At 48.2% G+C, this 26,353-nt stretch overlaps 1 protein-coding gene across 2 annotated transcripts in view; it reads left to right on the top strand.

Moving 5' to 3' along the window:
• dars1 (aspartyl-tRNA synthetase 1) overlaps positions 1-26,353 on the top strand; it is a 35,250-nt gene that overhangs the window by 8,416 nt on the left and 481 nt on the right. For both annotated transcript variants that reach the window (XM_015966816.3, XM_054747117.2), the window contains 15 exons: positions 245-302; positions 2,791-2,883; positions 4,036-4,138; positions 7,749-7,851; positions 8,689-8,769; positions 20,522-20,581; positions 22,540-22,651; positions 23,588-23,722; positions 24,574-24,721; positions 25,151-25,297; positions 25,500-25,542; positions 25,822-25,902; positions 25,974-26,085; positions 26,174-26,245; positions 26,330-26,353. The exon at positions 26,330-26,353 is cut by the window's right edge and continues 481 nt beyond it. In XM_015966816.3, the coding sequence (XP_015822302.1) occupies positions 245-302; positions 2,791-2,883; positions 4,036-4,138; positions 7,749-7,851; positions 8,689-8,769; positions 20,522-20,581; positions 22,540-22,651; positions 23,588-23,722; positions 24,574-24,721; positions 25,151-25,297; positions 25,500-25,542; positions 25,822-25,902; positions 25,974-26,085; positions 26,174-26,245; positions 26,330-26,353 (1,372 nt within the window). The remainder of the gene's footprint in view (positions 1-244; positions 303-2,790; positions 2,884-4,035; positions 4,139-7,748; positions 7,852-8,688; positions 8,770-20,521; positions 20,582-22,539; positions 22,652-23,587; positions 23,723-24,573; positions 24,722-25,150; positions 25,298-25,499; positions 25,543-25,821; positions 25,903-25,973; positions 26,086-26,173; positions 26,246-26,329) is intronic.

Raw genomic sequence — 26,353 nt, 5'->3', positions numbered from 1 at the left:
CTCCACAGATCACACGTGTTCCTCCCTCTGATGCTGCCGCTTCACACTGTTGCTGCAACTTGTATGCAAATACCATCTTGCATGACTTTAAATTCCTGTTTTCTGTTTCACAACCTTTCCCAAGATGGCGATAAGCCCCGATATCTGTCCTGTCTGCCTGTTATCTCCCAAGTAGCAGACAGACCGACGTCAGATTCTTCGAGCTCGTGTGCGTGCACTAAAACGTGTTTTTTTATGCTTTAAGGACTTTGCCAAGGAGCGGTACGGTGTGTCAGCTATGGTCCAGTCGCAGCAAAAACTGGGTTTGTATTGCAGCTACCTTCTCTCATCATCACACCCCAAACAGACAGGAAGTTGAGTTGTTGTTGAGCTGAAAGAGAAGATATTAAATTCTTGTCTTGTTATTGCCACACACACACACACACACACACACACACACACACCACACACGCTGTAACTGGAGCACATGAAGTAACATTTTTATTAGTGGAGCAACATAAAACCTCAATAAGCACAAAGGATTTGGTCATTTTAACACAGGCTGTTTTATGTTTCACGTTGCACTTTTACTCATTCATTATTGAATAAAGTGTGTTTGGTGTGTGAGCACCTTTGTCTACAGAGCAGCACCGCTTCTTGTTGATGCATCTCTAACGGCAGGTTGTTCTGGAAACTTTAGCAGAGCAACTAAAATCTTTCCTCTTCGTGTAATCCTTTGTGGACTCTGCAGCCGTGTTCCCGCTCCAGGAGTTCCAGGAAGTTTCTGAGATTGTAAATGTGACCCGGAGGTGCGATGGCTCGGTCCTTTCAGTTGTTGCCTCCTGACAGAATCGGCCCTTTGCAGGACTTTGCGAAGACGTCAGCGTGTCGGGACGACTCCAACAGTGAATGATGAGCGCAGAAAAGTGTCCACGGACATTAATAATTAAAAAAAATAATTAAATCCATCCGAGGGGCGGGGACAGTGGCTGAGTGATGTAAAAAGCGACGTTCGTACCACGCTCTGAGACCACAAAGTGGTGAAACTTGCGGCGTTGTGGAGAGATTTCTGATGCATTCTCTGGTGCTGGGTGATCAGAATAATCTTGGCTGCTGCGCTTCATCCATCTCGGTGAAATAGAGACACGAGCATACCACAGAAGTCTGGTGAAGTTACTCAGACGTTCTGATAGTGGAAACGGGCCTAATGTGGGCCGTGCCATCTCCTCCGGGGCTCCTCCTGTACCTTACAGAGTTCTCTCTGTTTGTAGAATAAATCAGAAGTTCTTGCACGATAATCTTCCTGTTACCAAATTTGTTTCTTTAATTGAAAAAATTCCATCTCAAACTATTAAAAGCCTGCTCGTTGCTCGGCTGTAGCCTTCAGGTGCTCGTGTTGCTGCTCTCCAGCCCGTCGGCTCAGAAAACGCTCTCCTACAGCTCATTGGTTCAGAGGATCTGCAGCCAGTGTTTGTAATGTTTGGTTTTTTGCTGCGATTCATTCACGAAAACCACCTCAGGCCAGACTTCTCTGTATATCAAGTTAGTATAAATGTGTCTAGCTAGACATTCAAAGGGAAGTAAGCCAGATTTCATCTGCAGCCCCGCTTTTTGATGGCTGACCACAGAGTCTACGATCATCAGTGCAGCCCGTCCTCAAAAGCACATCTCTAAACCCCGGCCTGTTGTGAAATCTTAGTCTGGGAGAGACCTTGCTGATGTAGCATAAGGGCTTTAGGTTTTGTTGCTGCTCAGTCGTGATCTGAAACAGAAAGCACCATGTAGGAGACTTAAAACTGGGAGAGAAGCCGCTCAACTCTCCAGTGAGAAATGAGTTTCACCCTGGTAACTAGTGGCATGTGTTTGGTTTATTTGTGTAATTGTGCACCTGACAGACATGCTTGTGTGCTAAACCGTATTTATTATGCCTGAAACTTTTGCACAGCTGGAATTTAGGGTCTAGTTGGAGGAAACGGGTTGAGCAGGCAGGCGTTCATAGACCGTTTCAATTACAAAAACACATCCTGAAGCAACTCTCCAGTCAGTGACTGAGCACATCTACGTGATGAGCATCGCGAAAGACGCCTGTGGTGTCGCCTTTTTACAACGATTTCAGCGATATCACTGATAAGTCCACCAAAGTCTGAGAGCTCCTCGGAGCCGCGAGGCTGCAGGCGGACCGGTCGCCATCGTCCGTCTGTCTGGATGTTGTTCAGCTCCGGTGACAACAAAAGTAGAGCCTCCCTAACCTGCATGCCAGGTTCAGCCACTGGGACGGGAAGGGGTGGAGGAGGGGTGAGAGGCGACATCTTTCATGTGGGTTGAGTGAAAGTTTGCTGCTGGTGTAGCGTCGGCGTCTGCCTCTCCCTCTCGCTGGTGAGGAGTACGAGCTCCTCGGAGTGAGACGAGAGCCAGTTTAGCTTTCACCTCCTAGTGTGTCTTGTTTATTAGGCATGCCTGTAATTTGATAATTTTGTTGTGCGTGTGTGTGTGTGTGCGTGCGTGCGTGTGTGTGTGTGCGTGCGTGCGTGTGTGTGTGTGTGTGCTTATTCACATTTCTTTCTGCCTTTGGGAATATGAAGGACAGATGAGGAAATAATTTGCCCAAAATGAGAAAACGGGGCAAGAAAAGCTCTTTTTTGAAGTAATAACACGTGTGTGTGTGTGCGTGCACGCGTGTGTGTGTGCGTGTGCACGTGTGTGTGTGCGCGCGTGCGCGTGTGTGTGTGTGTGTGTGTGTGTGTGTGTGTGTGTGTGTGTGTGTGTGTGTGTGTGTGTGTGTGTGTGTGTGTGTGTGTGTGTGTGAGCCAGACAGGGTGTTGGTCCGGGTCCAGGACCTTTCTCCTGAGAAAGCTGACCAGCTGATCTGGTTGCGCGCTCGGATCCACACCAGCCGAGCCAAAGGTGAGATCACTTCCATCACCCCTCATTTGTTTGTTCACCTTTTGTAGCTGAGAGGAACTTTGAGCCGTGTGGAGGATTTAAACAGGAGGAGATACCTCTCCACACACACACACACACACACACACACACACACACACACACACACACACACACACACACACTCACACACACACACACACACACACACCTTTAATCCTTGGCGTCTGATGCTCAGATCATCTGTCCTTGGGCCGTTCCTCCACAGCGCCTCTTCACCTGGAGAGGGAGCGGCGGTGCCGGCTGAAACCGAGTTGGCGTTGTTGGATTACATGTGACCTAAATAAATGACATCACTCTCTTTAGGAGTGAAGGTTAGCGGCTAAAGCAGATTATAGATCACACACCAGACACCTCTAGAGTTTAGTAAGACTTGTGTATTTATTTTCCCGTGGAGTGGTTTGACCACCGCGGGGCGTTTCTGATATGATATCCAGACTCGGCCGCCAACTGGAAGATCAAACGATCCGTCCTTTCTTTGGGTTCCAGCTGCTGGCAGCCATGACGCGTCTTCGTTTGAATACAATGAACCCACTGAGCTTTACCCGGCACCGCACCTTTCTCTCTCCTGCTGCAGCGAAACTAATAATCACCATTGCAATTTTTATTTCTGCTCTTTCCTTTCAACATAACTCCCACAGTGGAGAGTCACTTCCCATCCACTCGTGCTTTCATTCTCCCCGCTCGCTGTAGGATGTCCGCGTGAGAACAGAACAACATCCTGGTTTAGTGTGGGCCGAGGCGCGTCTGCTGGTGGGATTTTGGCTTTGCTATTATCCCCACAGCCCCCCTCCTCCCCACAGGCAGCAAACATCAAAGGTTCTGGGTGGTCCACCTTTCTGCTGACCCCAGGTTTTTGTCGGTTAACTGGTTTACACTCCTGCTAGGTGTGTGTACGTTTGATAGGAAGGTAGCAATCTCACACTCTCCACACACTGCTCTTCAAAGACAAAACCCCGTGCTCAAACGTTTGACACCGTTCCTTATCCCCGCAGCTGCAGGATACCTTTCACATCTCCAGTCACACACGGCGTGCTTCTCTTCCACCTCGCTTCAGATTCATCGCCGACGAACCTGTTTGGCCTGCAGTGTCTATTGTTGTCGCTCTGCTTTCAGGGAAGCAATGCTTCTTGGTGTTGCGTCAGCAGCAGTTCAACGTGCAAGCGCTGGTCGCCGTGGGGGACCGTGCCAGCAAGCAGATGGTCAAGTTTGCTGCAAAGTGAGTACCGAGGCTGTTTTTCCTGTCAGACGGGGCAAAAAAAAAAAAAAAAACAATGGTGGGAAAATCCTGGGCCCTCATTGTCGGCCGGTCCATTTTCACACATTCTGACGGGGTGGGGGTGGCGGGGAATCAATCATTTTCCACTTGACAGCCAAAGCTGGCTTTTAGCAGGGTGGAATACAGCAGTGTGTTTTAATGGAGCACTTCCTATTATGATGGTAGCTACAGCAGAGAACGGAGGCTTACTTAAGTGCCAAACATCATTAGTCATGTTAGCAGCTAAATCGTAGCCCATTACTGGTTTGTCTATGAAGGAACGCAATTTTCTGAGGATACAAAATACATTAAAAGAGGTGGAAGAGGGAAGGCGTGTAATAGGCCTGCCTTAGGCGGCCATTAGAGGTTCACAAGGGGCCTTAATTGTGAAACGACTCTAATGGGAGTTTAAATTTACATTTAAAAAAACAGCATAATGCAATTTGCTGAAATGTGCACCGCCTTGATTTCAAAACAAGCATTCGTTTCACACCCGGTGTTTAGTGAATTTAACATGGAAGACCTTAATTATTACGTGTCTTAAACAGCTTTGTTGTAGATATTGCTAAATGAAGCCAAAGGTGACACCCACAGCTGTAATCGACCGCATGGAGACGACCGTTAACGCCGAGCTGAGGCAACTCAGACGTTGCAGAATCGAACGACGATTAAAGTGTTGCTGTTTATCAGCAGCAGACGGGATTTTAGGCTCCGCATCATCTGCCTGGGTTTGTATGCTGAGCCGCTTTTCCAAGGAACGTGCAAAAAAAAGGGGGGAAAGTTGAAAGTAAGTGGTCTGGAGTGGTAGAGAGAGCAGTGTCGAGGCTGTTCGTAGGCATGTTAGGCTCTATAACTGTTCCAGACAGATACACTGCGAGCTCAGCAGGCCCTGACAACAGCACTCTCTTTGAAATGAGCAGCAGAGTAGTTATTTGAAAGTAGTCTGTTTTATTACAGATAAAACTAAACGTATTATGGAAGTGTCATCATCCACCCCCAGTCGGATGTCTGGTTTTTCCTTTTTATGAAAAAATACTTGAAGATATGTTTTTCTTTAACGTCCCGCATGAGAAACTGGTTTAGTTTTCCAGCGCTGCAGCTAAACTAGCACTTACTGATCGTCTGACAGAAGCTGCGGGATTAATTCTGAAGCGTAGATTATCTTTTCTGCTCAGATTCAGACAAACTGCAAGCTGATTGGACGATTACCGATAAACAACCCAAATGGTTCACCAAAGATCAGATTTTTTCTCCATTTCAAGTTTGAAATGTTTTCCGCTTCACGTGCACACTCCGTTCTGTAAATCAAACCCCTCGTTTGTGCCTCAAACCTGAGATTTGACCTCAGCCTCTCAAACGCTTTCATCCTCCTTTGTAACGAGTGTCACTAAACCCCCGACTTCACCACAGCTTCTCCCCGGCTGACCTGCTCTTTTCCCTTCAGAAGCTCAGAAAGCTTCTCCAACGTGTCAGCTAGCTCGCTGTGAGCTAAGCTATGCCAATTTAGGTCCAAATCTGAGGTTTTTAGTGCCTCGGTGCCTCACTTCCTTTGTGGTGTGCATCGCCATGGCAACCAAAGCTGGAGGACAACAGTTGACTAGCGTAAGGAGACTTCCTGCTGATAAGTGCACCTTTCTTGTATCAGAATTAAGCGGTTCCATTTTCAGTTTATCTTTGGTGCAAACAGAAGGAAGTAAGAAAAAGCGTAGTTTGTGTTTACTTACACCTCATGCCTGCGTGACAGTTTTTTCTTTTTTTTTTTTTTGTTTGTGTCAGTTCCTCAATCTGGTTTTGACAGACTCGGTTGCAAAAGTCTAGCACCTAACAACGATACAAGTGAAAGCAGCAGTCAGGTCCCCAGAGCAAGCGTCTTAAAGCAGCAATAATTTGCCAAAATTCTCTCCGGACATAATTTTTCTGTAAAAATGTCGGCTTTGCTAGCTCTCGGACCGGTGATTGACAAGATGAGTGAGACGGGATTAAAAGTAAATCCTCTCGTAATCATTCTAAGGGCAGAGCGAGCATCACGAGGGGAAGTCTCTTCTCCTGGATTGTGTGTCCAAGTCGTCGTCCTCTCACCCAGCCACCTAAGAGGAGCTGAGTGTGAGCGTGCGCCTGGTTGTTTTAATTTAAGCCTGAATCAGCTGTTAGCCTACGTGCTGCTTTAATGGTTAATTCGGTTTAATATCACACCTTCTATCCTCTTAGTTTTTTAAACAAACCCTTTTATTGTTGCACAAAACAATGTTTCTCTTCAAATACTTACTAATCTGAGGATTGAGAACAACATAATTTGGGAAAATACTAGATTTTCATGATATGGGTTTGCAGTAATGGTATATGTATTTATAATAAATCCAACTTTGACCATGTTCACCCTCTTTCTGCACGTCTCTACAGGGTTTTTGCCAAATTTCACTTCGTTCTTACTCAGCGTGTGTCTTTACCACCAATCTTCGAGTCCCAGCAGAGAAGGTTATTAATGTAGGGATTTATTTATTTTACTCATCTCCTTCTAGATGGGAGGAACTATGGTGGCAGCTGTCGTGGGGCTGAAGGGACAGCAGTGCCCCAATGTTCAGTCGCTCATTACTGCTTTTTAATGAGAAGGAGTGACGGATTGCAGCAGGTTTTCCATCTGGCCCGGCGCTGTTTGGCAGTTGGTGGTGCTTCTCTATTCTAACACGGTCCACTGAGTTTCGTCCACAAGCTTAAACAGAGAGACAGAGTTTTGTTTTTTAAACTCACTGTGACTAAAAGCAAACAAGACCCTCTGCTTATGCCACAATGTTACTTTCATTTTAAATGTAGGTGGCAGAAATGTTTACCACATCAGCTTTTCTGTTAACCAGCCCTGAGATAATTACTTAACCATACCTTTATTTAAAAACAACTTGATGTCAGCCAGACATTAAATGCTGTACATGAACATGGATTAAAAGTTTAAAAACCAATAAAAGAAATTTAAAACAAATCCTAAAAGCGGCCGTGACCGTATGCAGAATATGCAAAAAGAACAACAGTGGGCCCAAGATCAAGCCCTGTGGGATGCCCCATGGCAGATCTTCAGCCATGGATGTGAATGAGCCCAGCCTCATATAGTTAAAGAATTAAAGATTTTTTTAGGCCTAAAATAAACAAAACCACTGACAAAAAAATGGAAAGATTTGTTTGGAAGTGACCGTACTCGTAGAAGATTTTCCCCCTTTTTCTATAACAGTTCAATTTTTTTTTTCAGGAGCATGTGGGCAAATGGTAAACCATTCTGTACCGGTACTGACTGTTGATTAGTGCAGGGAAAGGGGTGATAGAGCTTTTGTTGTAAAAGCCTCTTGTGGTTTCTCAAATACACTTTTCTCCCGGCAGCAAATGTCATTTCAGCAGTTGTATTTTTAGAAAGATGGAAAAAGAAAAAAGTCCCTCTACCGCATCCATACTCCAGTCTGTACCGTCCATATTACGCCACGAAAGTGTAAAAAGCTTGTCCGCAGACGTGGGTCAGAGTTTAGCAGGAACGTTGTTGGGATGCAGTTGTGTTCTAAGTGTTTGTTTGTTGCCGACACTCCTCCAGCATCACCAAGGAGAGCATCGTGGACGTGGAGGCGGTGGTGAGGAAAGTGGAGCAGAAGATCGAGAGCTGCTCTCAGCAGGACGTGGAGCTCCACATCGAAAGGGTTGGTGTGCTTTCAGCTAGTGTCACACAAAAGACCCCCCCCCCCCCCCCCCCCCCCCGCTTTTAATGCACAGCAGGTTCCCATCACGTCTACATAAGAACACTCGTGTTTCTTTTGCCTGACAGAGCAAATACAACCAGACTCCAGGGCGTTTATGATCGGTGTTATTCCAGCAGGTGCACGTCTCAGAGACGACACAGGTGTAATACAACTAATATAAACATCATTCTTATATTTTACATCCCAGCTTGTGACGGGAGCTTTTGTAGTTCCACTAAACAATTGGTTCATACTGAAACTTAAAGGTGTAGAGCTCTGTTTATAATCAGTCACTCCTTTTTCATGCAGGCTGAACATGAAAATAGTCTCCTACAGATATCTCCTGCTTTAGCTTCTGACAGAAAATAGACGGTGAACGTCTAGGATTAGAAAAGCCTGACAGATCTACGTCACACTGTCACTTAACATTCGTGGACTCGCCCATCTTGACTCACGACGGGGAATGTTGTTGTTGGTTTAGCATTCGGGAAACGTCTCAGCTAGCGGAAGCTAACTGTTAGCATTAGCAACTTCACCACACAGCAGAACTCCTCCAGGCTTGTGTTTTTTGTGGAGATTAAACATTAATGTTGCAAGTCAGTGGTAGAGTCACGTTGCCGTTATCCAAACAGAGGAAAGATGTCCAAATATCAGGAAATAAGACTCCAAAACCTGCCGTCCGTACTCGGCTCTGATGTGGCTCACTTCTAGTTCCTAGAAATGGTGCACCGGTGTTTTACTAAACATCATATTTTGCAGTTTTGTCTCTTTTGTGATTTGTTTTTTTCCTCTCCTCAGATTTTTGTCATCAGCCAGGCGGAGGCGCGCCTGCCCCTGCAGCTGGAGGATGCCGTCAGGCCTGATGGAGAGGGGGAGGAGGTGAGGACAGACGAGAGCTAAACGCTGCAGATTTCATTTCACGTGATTAACGATGATTATACAGCATGTAAAGCATTAGTTTAAGGGTTCATCGTGCAGAAACGGATCTGCTTTTTGAACGAGTGGTCGCTGTTTAACAAGAAGTTTCGACAGGATTTGTAATAAAATATTTAACAATTAGGTCCTGCTCTAGATGAAACAGAAGAACAATGGGGATTCGTGTTTTTGGCAGACTTAAAGGTCTCGTAATTAAATCTGATTACCTTGTTTGATTCACTCCACTCAATGAAAGTGGTGATTTTATCACACATTGTTTATCAGGCTGCCAGCAGCCGGTGTTTGGGGATTTCTCTGAATTACATAAAAGAATTGAGCACTTTTCTTTTTTAGAGGAAATCATGAAGCAGTAGAAGAGTTTTTATTCCATCAGCGGTAATTATGGGTGTTAATTTGTGAGGCTGCAGTTGTGGGGAGTGAAGAAGTGCTTCAGCTCTAATTTATTTTATGTGTCCGTGTGACTGATTGTTCACTTAAAGATTCTCTCCTTTAAATTTGGGTTTGTAAAGCTGCTGCGGAGGCTTTAGTGAAGCGGTCTCCTGTAGCCACTGATGTATAAATGACCTAAAAAACGGTCGATTGGAGGAGTTTTTAATTTTATTTAGCTGTGTTCATAAGAAGATCACACATATCGTAAACACCCAGACTAAACTCATCACAGTATCAAATCACATATCACCGTATCGCTTGAAATATGCAAATGCGGATCCACGGAGCCACCTGTGATTATTTGTACGCTAACGTCTGCAGCTGCAGCAGTACCTCGGGTGTTTTCTGTTGGGATTCAGCGTGTCTCTTACACACTTGCTGTAGCACCTGTCGTCCCTGGAGACACAGACCGACGGTCTGCCCGTCTAACACCACCACCACCCTGCATGTGGAGCAGGATGTGGATTCACGGGCAATTTGCTCATACCCCAGTGAATCCTCTAAGGAAACACGACATCCATGACCCTGGAATTCAATTCAGTTCAAAAATACTTTATTAATCCCAGAGGGAAACTGATTGCTGTAGTAGCTCAGAATAATAATAATAATAATCAAGTCATCAAAGAGTTGTTGTATATTATAATGGTTGTTGGCAGGAAGGATCTCCAGTAGCGGTCAGTGTTGCAGCAAAACTGAAGAAGCCTCTGACTGAAGACACTCTTCCGTTGTCGGACAGTCTTGTGAAGAGAATGCTCAGGGTTGTCCATCATTTTCTTGATTCTCTGGAGAATCCTTCTTTGCATTATCTCCTCCAGTGGTTCCACAGTCATCCCCAGAACAGAACCAGCCTTTTTTATTAGGCTGTTGAGCCTTTTCAGGTCCCTGCTTCTGATGCTGCTACCCCAACAGACGATGGCTGAAGAGATTACACTCTCAACAACAGACTTGTAGAAGATCTGCAGCATCTTGCTACAGACATTGAAGGACCTAAGCGTCCTCAAGAAGTGCAGTCTGCTGTGTCCCATCTTGTAAACGGCTTCGCTGTTCTTTCTCCAGTCCAGTCTGTTGTCCAGGTGAACTCCAAGGTATTTGTATTCCTCAACCACCTCCACTTCTTCTCCCATGATGGAAACAGTGTTTGACTCTACCCTGTTTCTTCTGAAGTCTAAAATTATCTCCTTTGTTTTGTTCATGTTCGAGGTCAGATGATTGTTTCCACACCATGCCACAAAGCGCTCCACCAGCTCTCTGTACTCAGCTTCCTGTCCATCTCTGATACACCCGACAACTGCAGAGTCATCTGAGTATTTCTGTAGATGACAGGTCTCTGATTTGTACTGGAAGTCTGAGGTGTACAGGGTGAAAAGGAATGGTGAGAGTACAGTCCCCTGTGGTGCTCCAATGTTACTGATCGCCTGGTTTGATGTGCAATTCTTCAGCCTCACAAACTGTGGTCTGTTTGTCAGGTAGTCTTTAATCCAGGCGATAGTTGAGGCCCCCACCTGTGTCTTCTGGAGTTTCTGGCAAAGTACATCAGGCTGGATTGTGTTAAATCAGGGTGTCCGCGGGGTTTTAAAAAGTATTAAAAAGTGATAAATAAAAATAGTCAAATTTAAGGCCATTAAAAGTGTTAAATTTGGTCTCAGAGGTATTATTTTTTCCAAATTAGGTATTATTTTTTCAGACTATCAGATGTCGTATTCTGAACATCGTCATAGAAATATATTCCGAATGAAATGTGTTGAACGATTATAAAAACAAAGCAAGCCGATTATTTGCTCCTCCCACTTGCGCTGCCTTGAGTTGCAAATGAAGCGCTCCTCCCAGTGTTGCCAAGTTAACTTAGCGACTTTGACACTATTTCTAGCAGCTTCTCAGACCCCCTTCTTGACTTTTTAAATCTTAAAAGTACCTAGCGAACACCTCAGAAACATCTCTGGTAACCCTTAGCTACTTTCTGGATAGCTGTCGTCGACATTTCCTGCAGGTTAGCTAAACACTCCGCCTGCACTCCGGACCGTTCTTCAGGACATTAGGAAAGGGAATGATGTAGTGATGTGTCGGTCGCTAAAGACAGCTCTCGGAGCCGGCTCCCTGTTGGATTAACCAGAGTGAGTGACACACACCCGCACCTGCGGACTCCTGAGCCGATAAAAACGGCTAAATGTGCGCGTGCGGCGCGTTAAACACACGTGCAGCTTGCCCCTGATTGCTGTGAGACCGGGTTGGGGGGTGGGGGGTGCAGCTGTGGTTGGGACATTTATTACATTAACTGATGGACCAGTAAATAAATAGTTTATAAATAAGGTAGAAATAAGTTCCTCACGCTGATAAATAATAACTAATCTCTCTGAGGACACGGTGCTAGTGCACTCCTACAGCACCTTGACACGACTCAATAAATGCTATGCAACATTTAGTGAACAGCAATTTGCATGTATTTATAAATGCCACTGTATAATTCTTGCTGTCAGTATTTGCAAGATATTGGTATTTGGGTCTGTACTGGTTAGACTTAAATGACTTAAACCAATGTCTACAGCCCTTGGGTCATAGACTATGAGCTATAAGTATATTGGTCTTTTTATACTGGGAATCAGGAGTTATTTTAGTGATCATCTTGTTTCTTGTTTATTTTTGCCCTGATTGTGCCCTGAGCAGTTTTATGACTGAATAAAAATAAAAAAATAAAAATCTACATAAATTGAAAAATCGTCTTAAATAATCGAGATCTCAATTTCAGTCACAATAATCGTGATTATTGTTTTTGCCATAATCGAGCAGCCCTACTTTAGCATATCCGGTCACATAATGACGACGTCATATTCAGTGGTCGTTGTGCATCATTTCAGGCCTCGTGGTCAACTGTCTGAACCGCTGAACAGAAGTGCCTGGCTTATTTTCTAAGTAAAATAAATATGTACAATACGTTGTCAACATCAGTGAGTCTCTAAGTCTATTCTTTTTGTATGTTATATATGTTAAAATATGTGTAAATAGGTCGCTGATTAACACTTGCAATTTAGTGTTGTGATGGTTTTAAAAAAATTCTGAAGGTAGTAAAAAAAAGTATTAAAAAGTATTAAATTTTACTTAAGGATTGCTGTATATACCCTGTAAATGCACTGGAGAAATCAAAGAACATGACCCTGACAGTGCTGCCTGCTTTGTCCAGATGACAGTGGGTTGGTTGAAGCAGCTGGATGATGGCATCTTCAACTCCAACCCCATGGCGATAAGCAAACTGCAGCGTGTCCTGATATGTCCTAGTTTGCTTATTCAGGTGGACCAACAGGAGTCTCTCCAGGACCTTCATGATGTGGGATGTCAGAGCAACTGGTCGGTAGTCGTCATTAACTGATGGGTGAGTTTTCTTTGGAACTGGAACAAGGCAGGATGTCTTCCACAGGACTGGAACCTTCTCCTGGGCCAGGCTGAGGTTGAAGAGGTGCTGCAGAATCCCACAGAGCTGCTCTGCACAGGCCTTCAGTACTCTGGGGCTGACACCATCTGGACCTGCAGCCTTGTTCCTGTTGAGTCTCTCCAGCTGCCTCTTCACCTGACTTCTAGAGACAAATAGGTGTGAGGGGGAGGTAAATGGGGCAGCAGCATCTCTGTCAGAGTCCAAGCCCCCAGGCCGGGCTCTCCCAGCTGACCGGCTTCAGTCTTGTACCACATTACCCAGCATGCCCCTCGCGGGGATTCCCTCCATGTTGCACCTGCGTCAATCCATGTCTATATATGGAAGACGCCACACCGGCTCTTCACTCAGTCATCGTTCCACCGTGATCCATGATCAGAGTATTCCAAAGCTACTACAGCTAAACCTCCACCTTTCCTCCTCAGACCTCATCCGTCAGCCTTTCCAGCACCGCTTTCAGCCAACCGTATGTGTAATAAAAGCTCTTACTCCCGAACCCAGTCTTCGAGTCTGACAGGATGACTGAGTCCATTAATCCAGCGGAGTTCGAGCAGGTGAAGAGAGAGATGGAGCAACTGGTGAACAAGAACGTTCAGCTCCACGCCCAGGTCGACCGGCTTAACACCAGACTGAACTCCCAGACCGATCTCTCCATGCAGTTGTCTACTGCCGTCACGGCACTCCAGCAGCAGGTTCATGCTCTCCACCTGCAAGCCCTCACTCCCCCGACGGGAGAGCCACACTTCAGTCTCCCGGAGAAGTGGAATGGAGAGACGGGGAGTCCAGACGGTCTGCTCGCTACCCTCGAGATGCAGTTCGAGTGCCACCCAGGACGCTTCCCCACTGCGCGCTCTCGAGTGGCACAGCTCACCTCCCTGCTCACCGGACGCGCTGCAGAGTGGGCCGCTGCGCTCTATAATTCCAAATCACCGGCCTGCAATGACTACGCTGCATTCGTGGCTGCCCTCAGAAAGACGTTTGTTCCACCCAGCAGCGAAATGGGGGCAGAGGCACGACTCCTAAAACACCGCCAGAAGGAGCGCTCTGTGTGCACATATGCGTCGGAGTTCCGCACCATCTCCGCCAAGCTGCGGTGGGATGACTCTGCCCTTCGAGCCGTCTTCTTGGAGGGACTGGCAACCTACATCCGGGATGAGATGGCGGGAAAGGAGCTGCCCCAGAACCTGGATGAAGTGGTGGATCTGGCGCTGCGCATGGATCAGCGGGTTCTGGTTCGGCCCAAGCCCTTCACTCGCCCATCCAGGGCGCCTGGACCTCTTCCTCGCTCCCCCACGCCTGCTCCCGGACCCGCTTCTACTGATGAGCCCATGCAATTAGGCCACCTTCCTCCAGAGGAGAGACAGCGACGGTGGCGCGAGGGTCTCTGTGCCTATTGTGGCTCCTCCCACCACAGACGCCTGAATTGTCCATTACGTTCGGGAAACGAAGGAACCCACTGAGTATCGGGGTCGCTCAGCCTGGGTCACCTTCAGCCCCCGCCTCTTCAAATAGACTCCTTCTTCATGTTACCCTCCTTCATGGTGAGGCCTCACTCCAGATGCACGCGCTGGTGGACTCGGGGGCTGCTGACAATTTTATGGACATGGATCTGGCTAAGCGCCTACGGATCCCCATGACCCCCTTGGAGAGAGTTGTGCCAGTGACCTCGGTGGACGGTAGGCCCTTCCAACCCTATCCGGTCCAAAACCGAACCCAGCCACTCCAGATTGTCCAAGGCCACGGAGAGACCCTCCAGTTCCTGATCATATGTGCTCCCTCCTCTCCTCTAATCCTGGGATTTCCCTGGCTCCGTCTCCATGACCCCCGGATTTCCTGGTCCCAGGGCCGCCTTTTGGAATGGGGGACCCAGTGCCAGGCCCACCTCTCTCCTCCTCCATCCATGCCAGACGTCCCGACCGGTGACCCTGGCCCAACACCGCCCAATCTGCCACTGCCCTATCGGGACCTGGCTGCGGTGTTCGACAAGCGGCGCGCCACCACACTGCCGCCTCACCGCCCGTACGACATGGAAATAAAGCTGCAACCAGGAACCAGTCCACCCCGGGGGCGCCTTTTTTCTCTCTCTCCCGCCGAGTCCAGAGCCATGGAGGAATATATTGACCAGGCCCTCCAGCAGGGTTTCATCCGACCCTCGTCGTCCCCAGGTGCCGCAGGCTTCTTCTTTGTGAGGAAAACGGAGGGTGATCTCCGCCCCTGTATAGATTACAGAGGACTGAACAAGATCACAGTCAGAGATCGCCATCCTCTGCCGCTCCTCACGTCCGCCCTGGATGCCATCTCCCAGGCGCGGATTTTCACCAAGCTGGACCTCCGGAGCGCCTTCAACCTGATCCGTATCAAAGCTGGAGATGAGTGGAAGACGGCGTTCATCACCCCCACCGGTCACTGGGAGTACCAGGTGATGCCCTTCGGACTGTGCAATAGCCCTGCCGTTTTCCAACGCTTCATCAATGATGTCCTCCGTGACATGTTGGGACGGTGGGTGTTTGCCTACCTGGATGACATTCTGATCTACTCCAAGTCAGAGGCCGAACACCACCACCATGTTCGCGCTGTCCTGACCCGGCTCCTGGACAACAACCTGTTCTGTAAGCCTGAAAAGTGCTCCTTCCACCAGCGGTCCGTTTCATTCCTGGGCTACCTGATTTCGGACCAAGGTCTAACTATGGACCCTCAGAAAGTCCAGGCGGTGAAGGACTGGCCCCTACCAACCAGCCTGAAGCAACTGCAGAGTTTTCTGGGTTTCTGCAACTTTTACCGTCGATTTATCAAATACTTTAGCACCATTGTAGCACCTCTCACCTCTCTCACCCGACCGAGCCCTCCTGGTCAGCCGTTCCGGCTCACCCCAGATGCCGTTCGGGCCTTCCACTACCTAGTCGCTCGTTTCACATCGGCTCCTATCCTGCGCCATCCGGATCAGGCAGTCCCTTTTGTGGTCGAGGTCGATGCTTCGGATGTCGGCGCCGGTGCCATCCTGTCCCAAGGCGGCCCAGATGACAGGCTACATCCCTGCGCCTACTTCTCCAGGAAGTTTTCCACCACCCAGCAGAAGTACGGCGTAGGGGATCGCGAGCTGCTGGCCATAAAATGGGCGTTGGAGGAATGGAGGCAGTGGCTTCTGGGCACCACTCAGCCGTTCACCATCTGGACTGACCACCAGAACCTAACCCACATCCGGTCCGCCAAGCAGCTAAATCCTCGCCAGGCTCGCTGGGCCCTCTTCTTCGAACCCTACGAGTTCCATCTCGCCTATCGCCCCGGGACTAAAAACCAGAAGGCGGACGCCCTCTCCCGCCAGTTCACGCATTCAGCGCCCACGTCCGAGCCGGCGCCCATCCTCCCGGAGCACCGTTTCGTGGCCCACCTTGGGTGGCCGTTGGAGGAGGCCATCCAAAACGCCCTCCGGGAAGACCCAGCGCCGCCAGAGACCCCCGCCGGTCGGCTCTACGTCCCCGCGGCCTGTCGCAGTGAGGCGTTGGCCTGGGCCCACTCATCACGCCTGTCTGGTCACGCGGGCTTCTCTCGGACTCTCAAGTTCTTGAAACGGGCTCTCTGGTGGCCACGTATGGAGAGGGACGTTAAGGAATTCACGAGCGCCTGTGACGTCTGCGCCCGCTCTAAGGCGTCCACCCAGGCTCCGGTTGGCACCCTCAGACCTCTTCCGGTGCCCAGCCGCCCCTGGTCCCATGTGGGGCTGGACTTTGTCACAGGTCTCCCGCCGGTCAACGACCTCGACACCATCCTAACGGTCACTGACCGGTTTTCCAAAGCTGTTCACTTCATCGCCCTCCCGGGCCTTCCCTCGGCCCGACGCACTGCAGAACTGTTTCTGGAGAATGTGGTGCGTCTCCACGGGTTCCCGGTCGACGTGGTCTCAGATCGTGGTCCCCAGTTCACGGCCCGTTTCTGGAAAGCCTTCTGCCATCTAGTGGGAGCTTCTGTCAGCCTGTCTTCTGGCTACCACCCTCAGACCAACGGTCAATCGGAGCGGGCGAACCAACAGTTGGGCCGGTACCTCCGCTGCTTTGTCTCGGCCCAGCCCTCGCAGTGGCCTAGGTACCTCCTCTGGGCGGAGCTGTCTCACAATCTCCACACCTCCTCGGCCACTCAGATGTCCCCTTTCGAGGTCTGCTATGGCTACCAGCCCCCAGTCTTCGCCCACCAGGAACCCGAAGTCGCGGTGCCAGCCGCTCAATCCCTGGTGAGACGCTGCAAGAACGCATGGATCAAGGCGCGGGCCTCCATTACCCGGGCCAACGCCCGTTACTCACACCAACACCTCCGCAGGCACCGCCCGGGTCCCTCCTATGCTCCAGGGGACAAGGTCTGGGTGTCCACGGCAGGCCTCCGGGTCCGTGCCGGTTCCAGGAAGCTCGCTCCCCGGTTCCTCGGGCCCTACCCCGTGCAGGAGGTCATCAACCCGGTCACGTACCGGCTGCGGCTGCCTGCAAGCCTTCGCGTCCATCCTACCTTCCACACCTCCCGGCTTAAGCCTTACGTGGAATCCCCCCTCCTGCCACCTCAGGCTCCAGTACCTCCGCCGGCCCGCTTCCTCGACGGGGAGCCCATCTACACAGTCCGGCGCATTCTGGACGCTCGCCGCCGGGGTCGGGGCTGGCAGTACCTTGTAGACTGGGCGGACTACGGCCCAGAGGAACGCTCCTGGGAGCCGGCCCGCTCCATCTTGGACCCTGCCCTCATCTCGGACTTCTGGGCCCACCGAGGTGGCCCGGGGACTTCTGGAGCCGTCCCTGGACCGGGGGGTCCTGTCAGAGTCCAAGCCCCCAGGCCGGGCTCTCCCAGCTGACCGGCTTCAGTCTTGGACCACATTACCCAGCATGCCACTCGCGGGGATTCCCTCCATGTTGCACCTGCGTCAATCCATGTCTATATATGGAAGACGCCACACCGGCTCTTCACTCAGTCATCGTTCCACCGTGATCCATGATCAGAGTATTCCAAAGCTACTACAGCTAAACCTCCACCTTTCCTCCTCAGACCTCATCCGTCAGCCTTTCCAGCACCGCTTTCAGCCAACCGTATGTGTAATAAAAGCTCTTACTCCCGAACCCAGTCTTCGAGTCTGACAATCTCCTGACTTGGTTGAAGACAGATTTATAGAACCAGAAGAGTCCATGACTGCGTTAGAGGACAAGAAGCTGTAGTTCCTCCCGTGATGAAACATTTACTCTTTTATTTGTGCTTTTTTTATTGTTATTTTCTGTATTTTTATTAGCTCTTTGTTTGCAGATGTGTTTTGTTTTTCTTGTAGTGCTCAGTTTTAATAAATCCAATCTTAATGGTAGGACTGGGCGATAAATTGGAGATTTACTGTATTGACCCGATTATAGGACGACCCCCCTTTCCAAGACTAACCTTCAGGAAAAGACAAAAATAAATTATTTTTACATAAACTATTTTTGTTGGGAATTGGAGAACAAATACTGAGCAAAAATACTATTTTAATGCAAACTATCAGAACTTGGCTGACGTGAAATCAAAGTCGCCCTCTGCCTCGCTGTGCTCACTCACTCTCATTCTCACTCATGCTGCTGCGGTCCCGGTGTACCATCAGATCGCTACACCTGCCGACTCCTCCCAGAGCGTCATCCTCACCGCCATCCAATACATCCATGCACGCCTCTGCTGAATTGCACCGTAATCTTGAAATTTGCATAACTCTGCCTCATAGCTTGTCTTCCGGCTCTTGGAGAGTACAGACGCTTTTTTCCTCCTCTCCTCCCTATCTTATCCCAAGGCTCTTTGTCTGTCTTTGGGTGGACGGCGCTTCTGCATTTTTTCTGTAAACTGGAAATTATTAAAAATGGACCTGGTCAGTTGGGCTCTTAATGCGACTGACAAGATTTTTTCAACGATGAGAACGGGAGAAGGGGCTCCTGGTTGCCCCTCTTGGACAGAGCCAGTTGGGCATATCATGGACTTCTGGAAACAGTCTCCCAACTGTCTGTAGAGGATTCTGAAGAAGTCTGGATATTTGTTGTGTTGGTGTCAGGTTTCCTGCTTTTTGGCCTGAGTGGTTATCTGGTTTACCGGAAAATTAATTAGCTGTAGAGGAATATTGGCTCAATCCCGGAGCTCAGGGATGGATTACACGAACGCACAAACTCATATTGCCGAGATGAGTCGTGAGCTTGGAACTTTGGCTGAGATTCAGACTCTGGCACAGAAGGTGGATTTGATCAAGGAGCGAGTTGACGGGTCAGCACGGATTGGGATTGATTAACTACGCCATTATTGGATTGAGAGGTGTTGAGGACCAACAGAACTTTAAGACAGAGAGGAAACTATCTCTGTCTGGCCCCAAAACAAGTTCTTATCTGAATCTGGTGCCCTTGAGCCTGTGAGGCTGAAGTGATAACTCCCCCCTCAGAAGAAATGTGGAATGCTGCCATCGCCATGGCAACTCTGTCTCCCTATCCCAGCCTGGACGGGACTGCGTCTGGTGAAGGCTGTTGAATCGTTTCCAGGAGTCACTGTGCTCTCTAACCCAAATACCTCCCTCCCCTGTCCAAACGGAGGTGACGAGCGCTGCTTATCGTGGCTGCATGCACTGATGTTTGGAGAGTCCTCTACCCTACCTCCCCACCTATTGGACACATCTGTTGTGTAATATCTGAAGTCTGTTGCATTTCTGTCTGAGGTGTTTTTTGTGTAGCAAAGCTGCCCTCCCTGTGGAGGGTAACTCTGAATTGCCTTTTTTTCCTCCACCTGACCCAATCCTCATGTAAACCCTCTGGTCTCTATTAAGGTAGCGAGACTCGGGTTGCAAATGACCACAGTCACCAATTCTTGTCATGTGTCTATGCCTATGTATGTATGTCTGATCTCAGAATTGTGTGTACTGAAACTCTAATTTCCCTCTGGGATTAATGAAGTATCTTTGAATTGAATAGAATGAATTTGCCCCACTTTCGGTCCACTCTGCTCCAGACCTCGTGTCTCAATTTTTTTCTTCTGTTGAGAAAATACAGCCTCCGCCCTCTGCTGTGATGGGTGTGTAATGGTTAGACCCCGATTATAAGACGACCCCACATTTTAAAATTTTCAATAAAAAAACCTCATATTCAGGTCAATACAGTAATTTAGGAATACCCCAAAAAAAAAAACTTCCTATCCTGGGCATCCGTAGTTCAGAGTACAGTCAGCCCACACATTTCACTGGTGCTAGAGCGGTTCACGTATGTGCTTTTCCCACAAATATTATGATTTTAGCAGAAAGAATTATCTGCTGCTGTGCTTTCACTCATGCTGCTGACCACTGTGTCCGGGCATTAGCGCTAGTTGCTACTGCTAAAAATCGGAAAATCAGATTTGGAATAAAAAATCTGACATTTTTATTTTTAAGCCATATCACTCACCCTAGTAGTCACTTTAAAATGCTGAAATATATCAAAAGGCTAATTTTACTTAGTTGTTTCCCTTGTGAGGTTTAAAAGCCCATTTGGGATATTCACAAACAACCGGCCGGGCCTTTCCACCAGACGTGTAAGCATTGCGTAACTTCTACGAAGCGTAGTACGCAGCAGTTTGCCACCGTTAGTCGATGGGCACGTTTCCACCAGCTGCAAAACGGCGCAGAAGCCCCATTGACTTGCATTCACTTTTTTGTTCTTCCTGGGATCCGTGGTCCGGAAGTAGATGGGTTTCATTTTATGTTAAACTAAAAACCTTTTTGAGTTTTAGTCTATTAAAACTTAAGACTAAAATACATTTTCGGCATAAAGACTAAAACTAGGATGTCAAAAACAACACTGATGAGCATTTCACATCATCGCGATGATGTTTATGGTTCTCCCTCAGGAAGGACGAGCCACCGTGAACCAGGACACCAGGCTGGACAACAGGGTGATCGATCTCAGGGTAAGTCTACTGGGAGTGGGCATTGGCAAGAATCTGGAGATACGATAAATTGTGATATTTGAAGCCTAACTTTATTTATAAATTTCTAAGACTGAATTAATTGTAAAACTCAGATCAGACGCTTCCAAGACACATCTAGAGTTACTGCGAGATCACCTTCTGTCAGAATGAATGCGGTAAATCTGCTGCCCCCTAGCAGTCCGAGTTTGAATTGCACCACACGAAAGAAAAGCAGCAAATGCTTCCATGTAAATTCATGCTTGACTTTTAGATATTTATTCAGTGTCGTAACACGAAATATAACAACATTTATGTTTTCTTACATCCCTAGTCACTACTAGAGAGAGAAAACGGGGAAAATCCAGGAACTTGTGTGCTTCACAGGAAAATAATTGAGGGAGAAAAAATTGTTTTGACTACCAACACCCTCCAAACCCGAACAGTCCCCGCTGAAGTGAGTGGGCTCGTCTGAGATTTAGCGAGCTGCGTGTGGGAGATGTGTTAAATCTATGTGAGCAACAGAAGCAGAGAGCCACAGAGTTTTAGTGATTTCAGGGTGGATGGTGCGGCTGGCAGGAAGGCGGCGACACCACAGCACCGAGGCGCGCCGCTCTGAAGCCTCACAATAACACCTGTTTCTGTAGCACGCTGCACTTGGAGCTCACAGGAGAAGGTCTGTCGTCAGTTTCACACTTAAGATCACGGTGAAGCTGTAAAGTGGTTCCCACGCTGGCAGACAAACACTCCAACTGGGACCAATAAAACTCTTCCAAGAATAGTCTGGTTCCTCTGAAACCCCCTCGGAGCCGTGCTTAAACATCAGCTGCTTCACGCTGCAACTCAGAGGAAAAGGATCGAGGCTAAAGCTTCCCAGTTTGGATTTTCCCTTTTCCTCTGGTTTAATCTGAGATTTATTTAGGGGATTTGAAACCTTGCTGTGGTATTTTATCACCACAGTCGGGGTTTCAAACCGGCGCTGTGTGCAGCTGACTGGCAGGTTACATTCAGGTGCGTTTTAAAGGAACTGCAGAACTCGAAGAGCTGCCAGGATGTTACCCGCCACCTACCCATCCACCATCACACCTACGCTGTGCAGATGAGTTGTAAACAGGAAGTGCTTTCGAAGGTTTGAACGTGGCGCTCAGACTGCCTTCAGGTTGATTTTCCCAGGTCTAACGAGGGGCGCTGTGGCAGAAATGAGTCACGGCTTTGCAAAGGTGTTATTGAAAGTGTTTCTGGATGGAAAGCTCGAAAATTTTCTTGTTTTTTGAACTGGTTGCAGCTTCAGATTTCAGCCCTGTAGAGTGAACTGTGGAGTTAGAAGCTTTCCAGTTTTCAAACGCAATCGCTTTTCTGCTTTTTCCCACATTTAGTCAAATCAGACCTGTTTAGAAGCGGACAGAGGGCAGACACGAGTGCCCTCACGGTGATGCGTAACCGGGGTAGAAAGCCAGTAAACCGTGGAGAAGCGTGTGGCCTTCTGAGATGACTCGGTGGCTTTTAGGGAGTACACCTCTACGTTTCTGTTTGCTCTGTGGCCCAACAGTTAGACCTTTGGGGGTTTGACTAACCGTAATCTCCTGATTCACTTAGAGAAGTTTACTCCCTGCTTTGCTTTCAGCGTTCACGCCGATAATGACGGGTTTTGGGTTCCCGAGGCTCTCGCTGGGCTCGCATTCAGGTCTCGCCCTCGCCAGCAAATTAATGCTTCAACTTTTCTGCAGACAGAAGGTGCATGAAGAGAGAGAGAGAGGGAGAGCACGAAAAAACAAACTGGCAGTCGTGTTTTTCACATCTGTTGTGATTGTGTAATGAATCCAGTGAATCACTCCAAGTGTGGTAATGGCCCTGTGTGTGTGTGTGTGTGTGTGTGTGTGTGTGTGTGTGTGTGTGTGTGTGTGTGTGTGTGTGTGTGTGTGTGTGTGTGTGTGTGCGTGCGTGCGTGTGTCCTCCTGAAGACCACCACCAGCCAGGCCATCTTCCGCCTGCAGTCGGGAGTCTGCCAGCTCTTCAGAGACACCCTCACCAAGAAGGGCTTCGTAGAGATTCAGACCCCTAAAATAATATCAGGTAAAAACACTGAAATTAACCTTTAAACGGTGTTTGTGGTCGTTTCTATGGAGACGCTCTCGTTCCCATCACCCGCAGGTGTCCGATGAGTCACTGTGTGACAGTTGTGAAGCCGACTTCCCCCACAGACGCTTCCACGTTACAAACTGTTCATGATTCAGTCCGATCCCGAAAACGGACGAGTTGTAAAACCCAAAACGGTCGACAGAACGTCTTAATCATCCACGCTGCTTCCACATTTTCACACTGTTTTTGGTTTAGGACCAGAAAAACAAACCTAAAACTGATCATTCAGAAAGAAACTGGGACTTTCTCCTAATTGTTCGGTTAATTTCTCAACACATAATGCAAAAGGAGGTCGTGTTTCATGTTCGTGCCTTAAAGACAAGGAGTGTATGGATTTATGTAAACTACTACACACGTTGTTACCCCAGAGCGTGGTTTTACTCCAGCCTGCGGTCTCCCACGTGGTTTTCAAATTCAAAATGATCGAAGCCGCCTCTGCTTCCTCTTTTGTTACTCAGCCAATGGTTGTGTGTCTAGCTCCGGTTCAAAAGTGGCGCTCTTTTCTCTTGGCGGTACCTGTCAAACAACACTTTGTACGTTTTATTTTTTTTTTGTAAAACCACATCTTCCTGCAAGCCTACGCCCATCACACAAGCCCAGCGTCTCCCCCCACCCTGCCTTTGGTGACACGAGGATGTCAGATCACAACCGATGACGTCCGAGTCAAACGGGGAGCTGCAGGTGTGTCGTGCACGGCTGGGCCGTGTTTTATAACCCAGACGTGTCGAGAGTCACGTGGTGGATGTTCAGTCATTTGGTGAACTGTTGTTAGGATTTACTCTAAATTGGTTCATTTAAGGTGGATTTGATCTGACAGTCAGCTAAAATGATGATTATTTGGTCTTTAATGTGCTGCTTATCCTCTTCCAGCTGCCAGTGAAGGAGGTGCAAACGTCTTCACCGTGTCTTACTTTAAAACCAGCGCCTACCTGGCCCAGTCCCCCCAGCTCTACAAGCAGATGTGCATCTGTGCTGACTTTGACAAGGTCTTCTGCGTGGGTCCAGGTAAGGAAGGATGGAAAACGTGGAAATTCCTCCCCTCTGACACCTTAAAGCACTTACATGCAAAACGGCGAGACGAGCAGCAGGAGCGTAACGAAAGAACGAAGACCCCATTAACTGAGATGACACGTTTCAAACGTGGTTAAAGTTGGCCAGACGTCCCTCAGGTGCTCTCACCGTGGTCGGCCTCGGCGGTTAGAGACTCAGAGGGACTTGTAAAAGTTTTCATATCAGGAGGATCCTTCATGTCTTTAGCTGAGCAAACACTGCCACCATCTGATGAGCTAGCAAACACTGCCGCCATCTGATGAGCTAGCAAACACTTTCGTTTTTTCCTGCTTGGCACGAAGCTTTCTGCTGTTTTCTCAGATTCACATTGAGGATTTGGGTTGTTTCATCTGCTTCTGTGTCCCCACAGCAGACAAATCAAAGGGCTTAAGGTCATTACTGTCTTTCAGGTGCTATAGTGCTGGCTGCTGTTGCCGTAGTTACGGTCACACAGATTCAGCACGAAGGAACAGGGATCATCTGTGTGGCCGTAGACTTAGCTCTGTTCAAATTTAGCCTCCACCATCTACGGAGGAAGGAGAAGAGAGAGGAAAAAAGGTCCAGCAGGGAACAAATGGATGCAAAGATGCTGCCGGTTGCCACTCAGAGGAGAAAATGTCATCATTTGAAATATTTTTTATGTAATTTCCCGCTTTGTCGAGGCGTATGCAGAAGGTTGGCTGCAAAAAGCTTCAGGTCGAAGCTTTGTGCCTTCATACAAAAGCAGAACCATAAAGAGATTCTGCCGCCGCCTGTTTTATCGCTGCTCTTTACTTTGTTCTGACGTTGACATGAAACTGGTTCAGTTTTCAGGGCCGAGGACTCAAACACCCACCGTCACCTGACCGAGTTCGTGGGTCTGGATATCGAAATGACCTTCAACTACCATTACCACGAAGTGATCGAGTCCATCACTGACACCATGGTGCAGATATTCAAGGGCCTGAGAGACAAGTAAGACATGGTGTGGTCCAGAAACACTCACGCCTCCTGCTGACGGTATAAAACCACGAGAAATGGCTAAAACTGTCCTCATGTGGTTGAAGACTTAAATATAAACATGACTCAGGCTTCTGTCTTTGTTAGTCACAAGAACGAGGGCCCGAGGAGCCACGCTTGCCTCCAGAGCTGCAGAGGGGAGGCTCACCCGAAGCTCTAACAGTCTGTTGAGAAAAAGTGATTTTCACTAATAAAGATCCATCAAACCTTCTGGTGTGGCTTTATCGCCCCCTGGTGGTGGAATCTGCTGCTGCAAGAAGGCAGATGACAGTAAATCATATCTGGGAGTTTTAGCAAATCCTGCAGAATCAAACATCTGATCTGATGTCCAGCTTCCTGCTGCTGGTTCCTTTCATCTTGTGACTTTTGTTCCTTGTTCGTTAGCTTCCAGACGGAGATCCAGACGGTGAGCAAGCAGTTCCCCAGCGAGCCGTTCAAATTCCTGGAGCCCACTCTCCGGCTGGAGTACACGGAGGGCGTGGCCATGCTGCGTGAGGCCGGGGTGGAGATGGGCGACGAAGATGACCTCAGGTCAGGTTACGCCACGCTCCCCTTTTCCCCTCCACGCCACATGAGCTGTCATGTGACTCAACTTGATTAAATCAGTTAAAACACGAGTGCAAAGCGAGGAAGTGAAACATCGTCCAGCAGAGAGATTTTTATTTCCCGTTCATAAGTGGAGACGTTATTAAACCACCTGTTCCAGGTATTAATCCATGCTTTTCTTCTGTAGTACGCCCAATGAGAAGCTCCTGGGTCGTCTGGTGAAGGAAAAGGTTTGTTCTAAAGTGTCTTTTACTTTTTATTATTGTGTAAATGCTTAAAAATGTTAGGCTTGGCCTCGTTTGACTGAAAATGTGAGAAAAATGATCTGCAAGTGAGTTAAAGACAGAGGGAATTCTTCACCAAACAACACATTTCTGCCTTAATCACAACAAAACCAACCCCAGTTTTCTCCACAGCCTCTGATTTAAGCAGAAGTTTCTCTTCCTCAGACCCGTTCATGCAGAGTTTCCATTCACACGTAGCTTTTTGCTGTTCTTGCTGTTTTCCAGTACGACACTGACTTCTACGTGCTGGACAAGTACCCTCTGGCTGTTCGACCGTTTTACACGATGCCCGATCCAAACAACCCCGTAAGCGTCTCGCTCGCTCAGACCAAACAAACTAGATTTCTGAGAGACATTTATTTATTTTTTATTTCTAGAAATACTCCAATTCCTACGACATGTTCATGAGGGGTGAGGAGATCCTGTCCGGAGCTCAGAGAGTTCACGACCCCGAGCTGCTCACTCAGAGGGCTGTGCATCATCAGATCGGTGAGATGATGATTTGGTTCCCTCTAGAGGTGAAGAGTTGCAATTACAAGAGCAGAAACTGAACTGGTGTCTTATTCTGATGCTGTAGATCTGGAGAAGATCAAGTCGTACATCGACTCCTTCCGTTTTGGAGCTCCACCTCATGGCGGCGGAGGCATTGGTAATAAAATCAAGCTGGTTTTACAAAAAGACCTAATCTAGTTGGATAACAGATTACCGAGTAACCGAACCATCATTTCTACAGGTCTAGAGAGAGTCTGCATGCTGT

Source organism: Nothobranchius furzeri, chromosome 14 (assembly GCF_043380555.1).
Source record: "Nothobranchius furzeri strain GRZ-AD chromosome 14, NfurGRZ-RIMD1, whole genome shotgun sequence".
NCBI lineage: Eukaryota > Metazoa > Chordata > Actinopteri > Cyprinodontiformes > Nothobranchiidae > Nothobranchius > Nothobranchius furzeri.
Note: the sequence above shows the minus strand (reverse complement) of the source record. Positions and strands in the feature narration are given on the sequence as shown.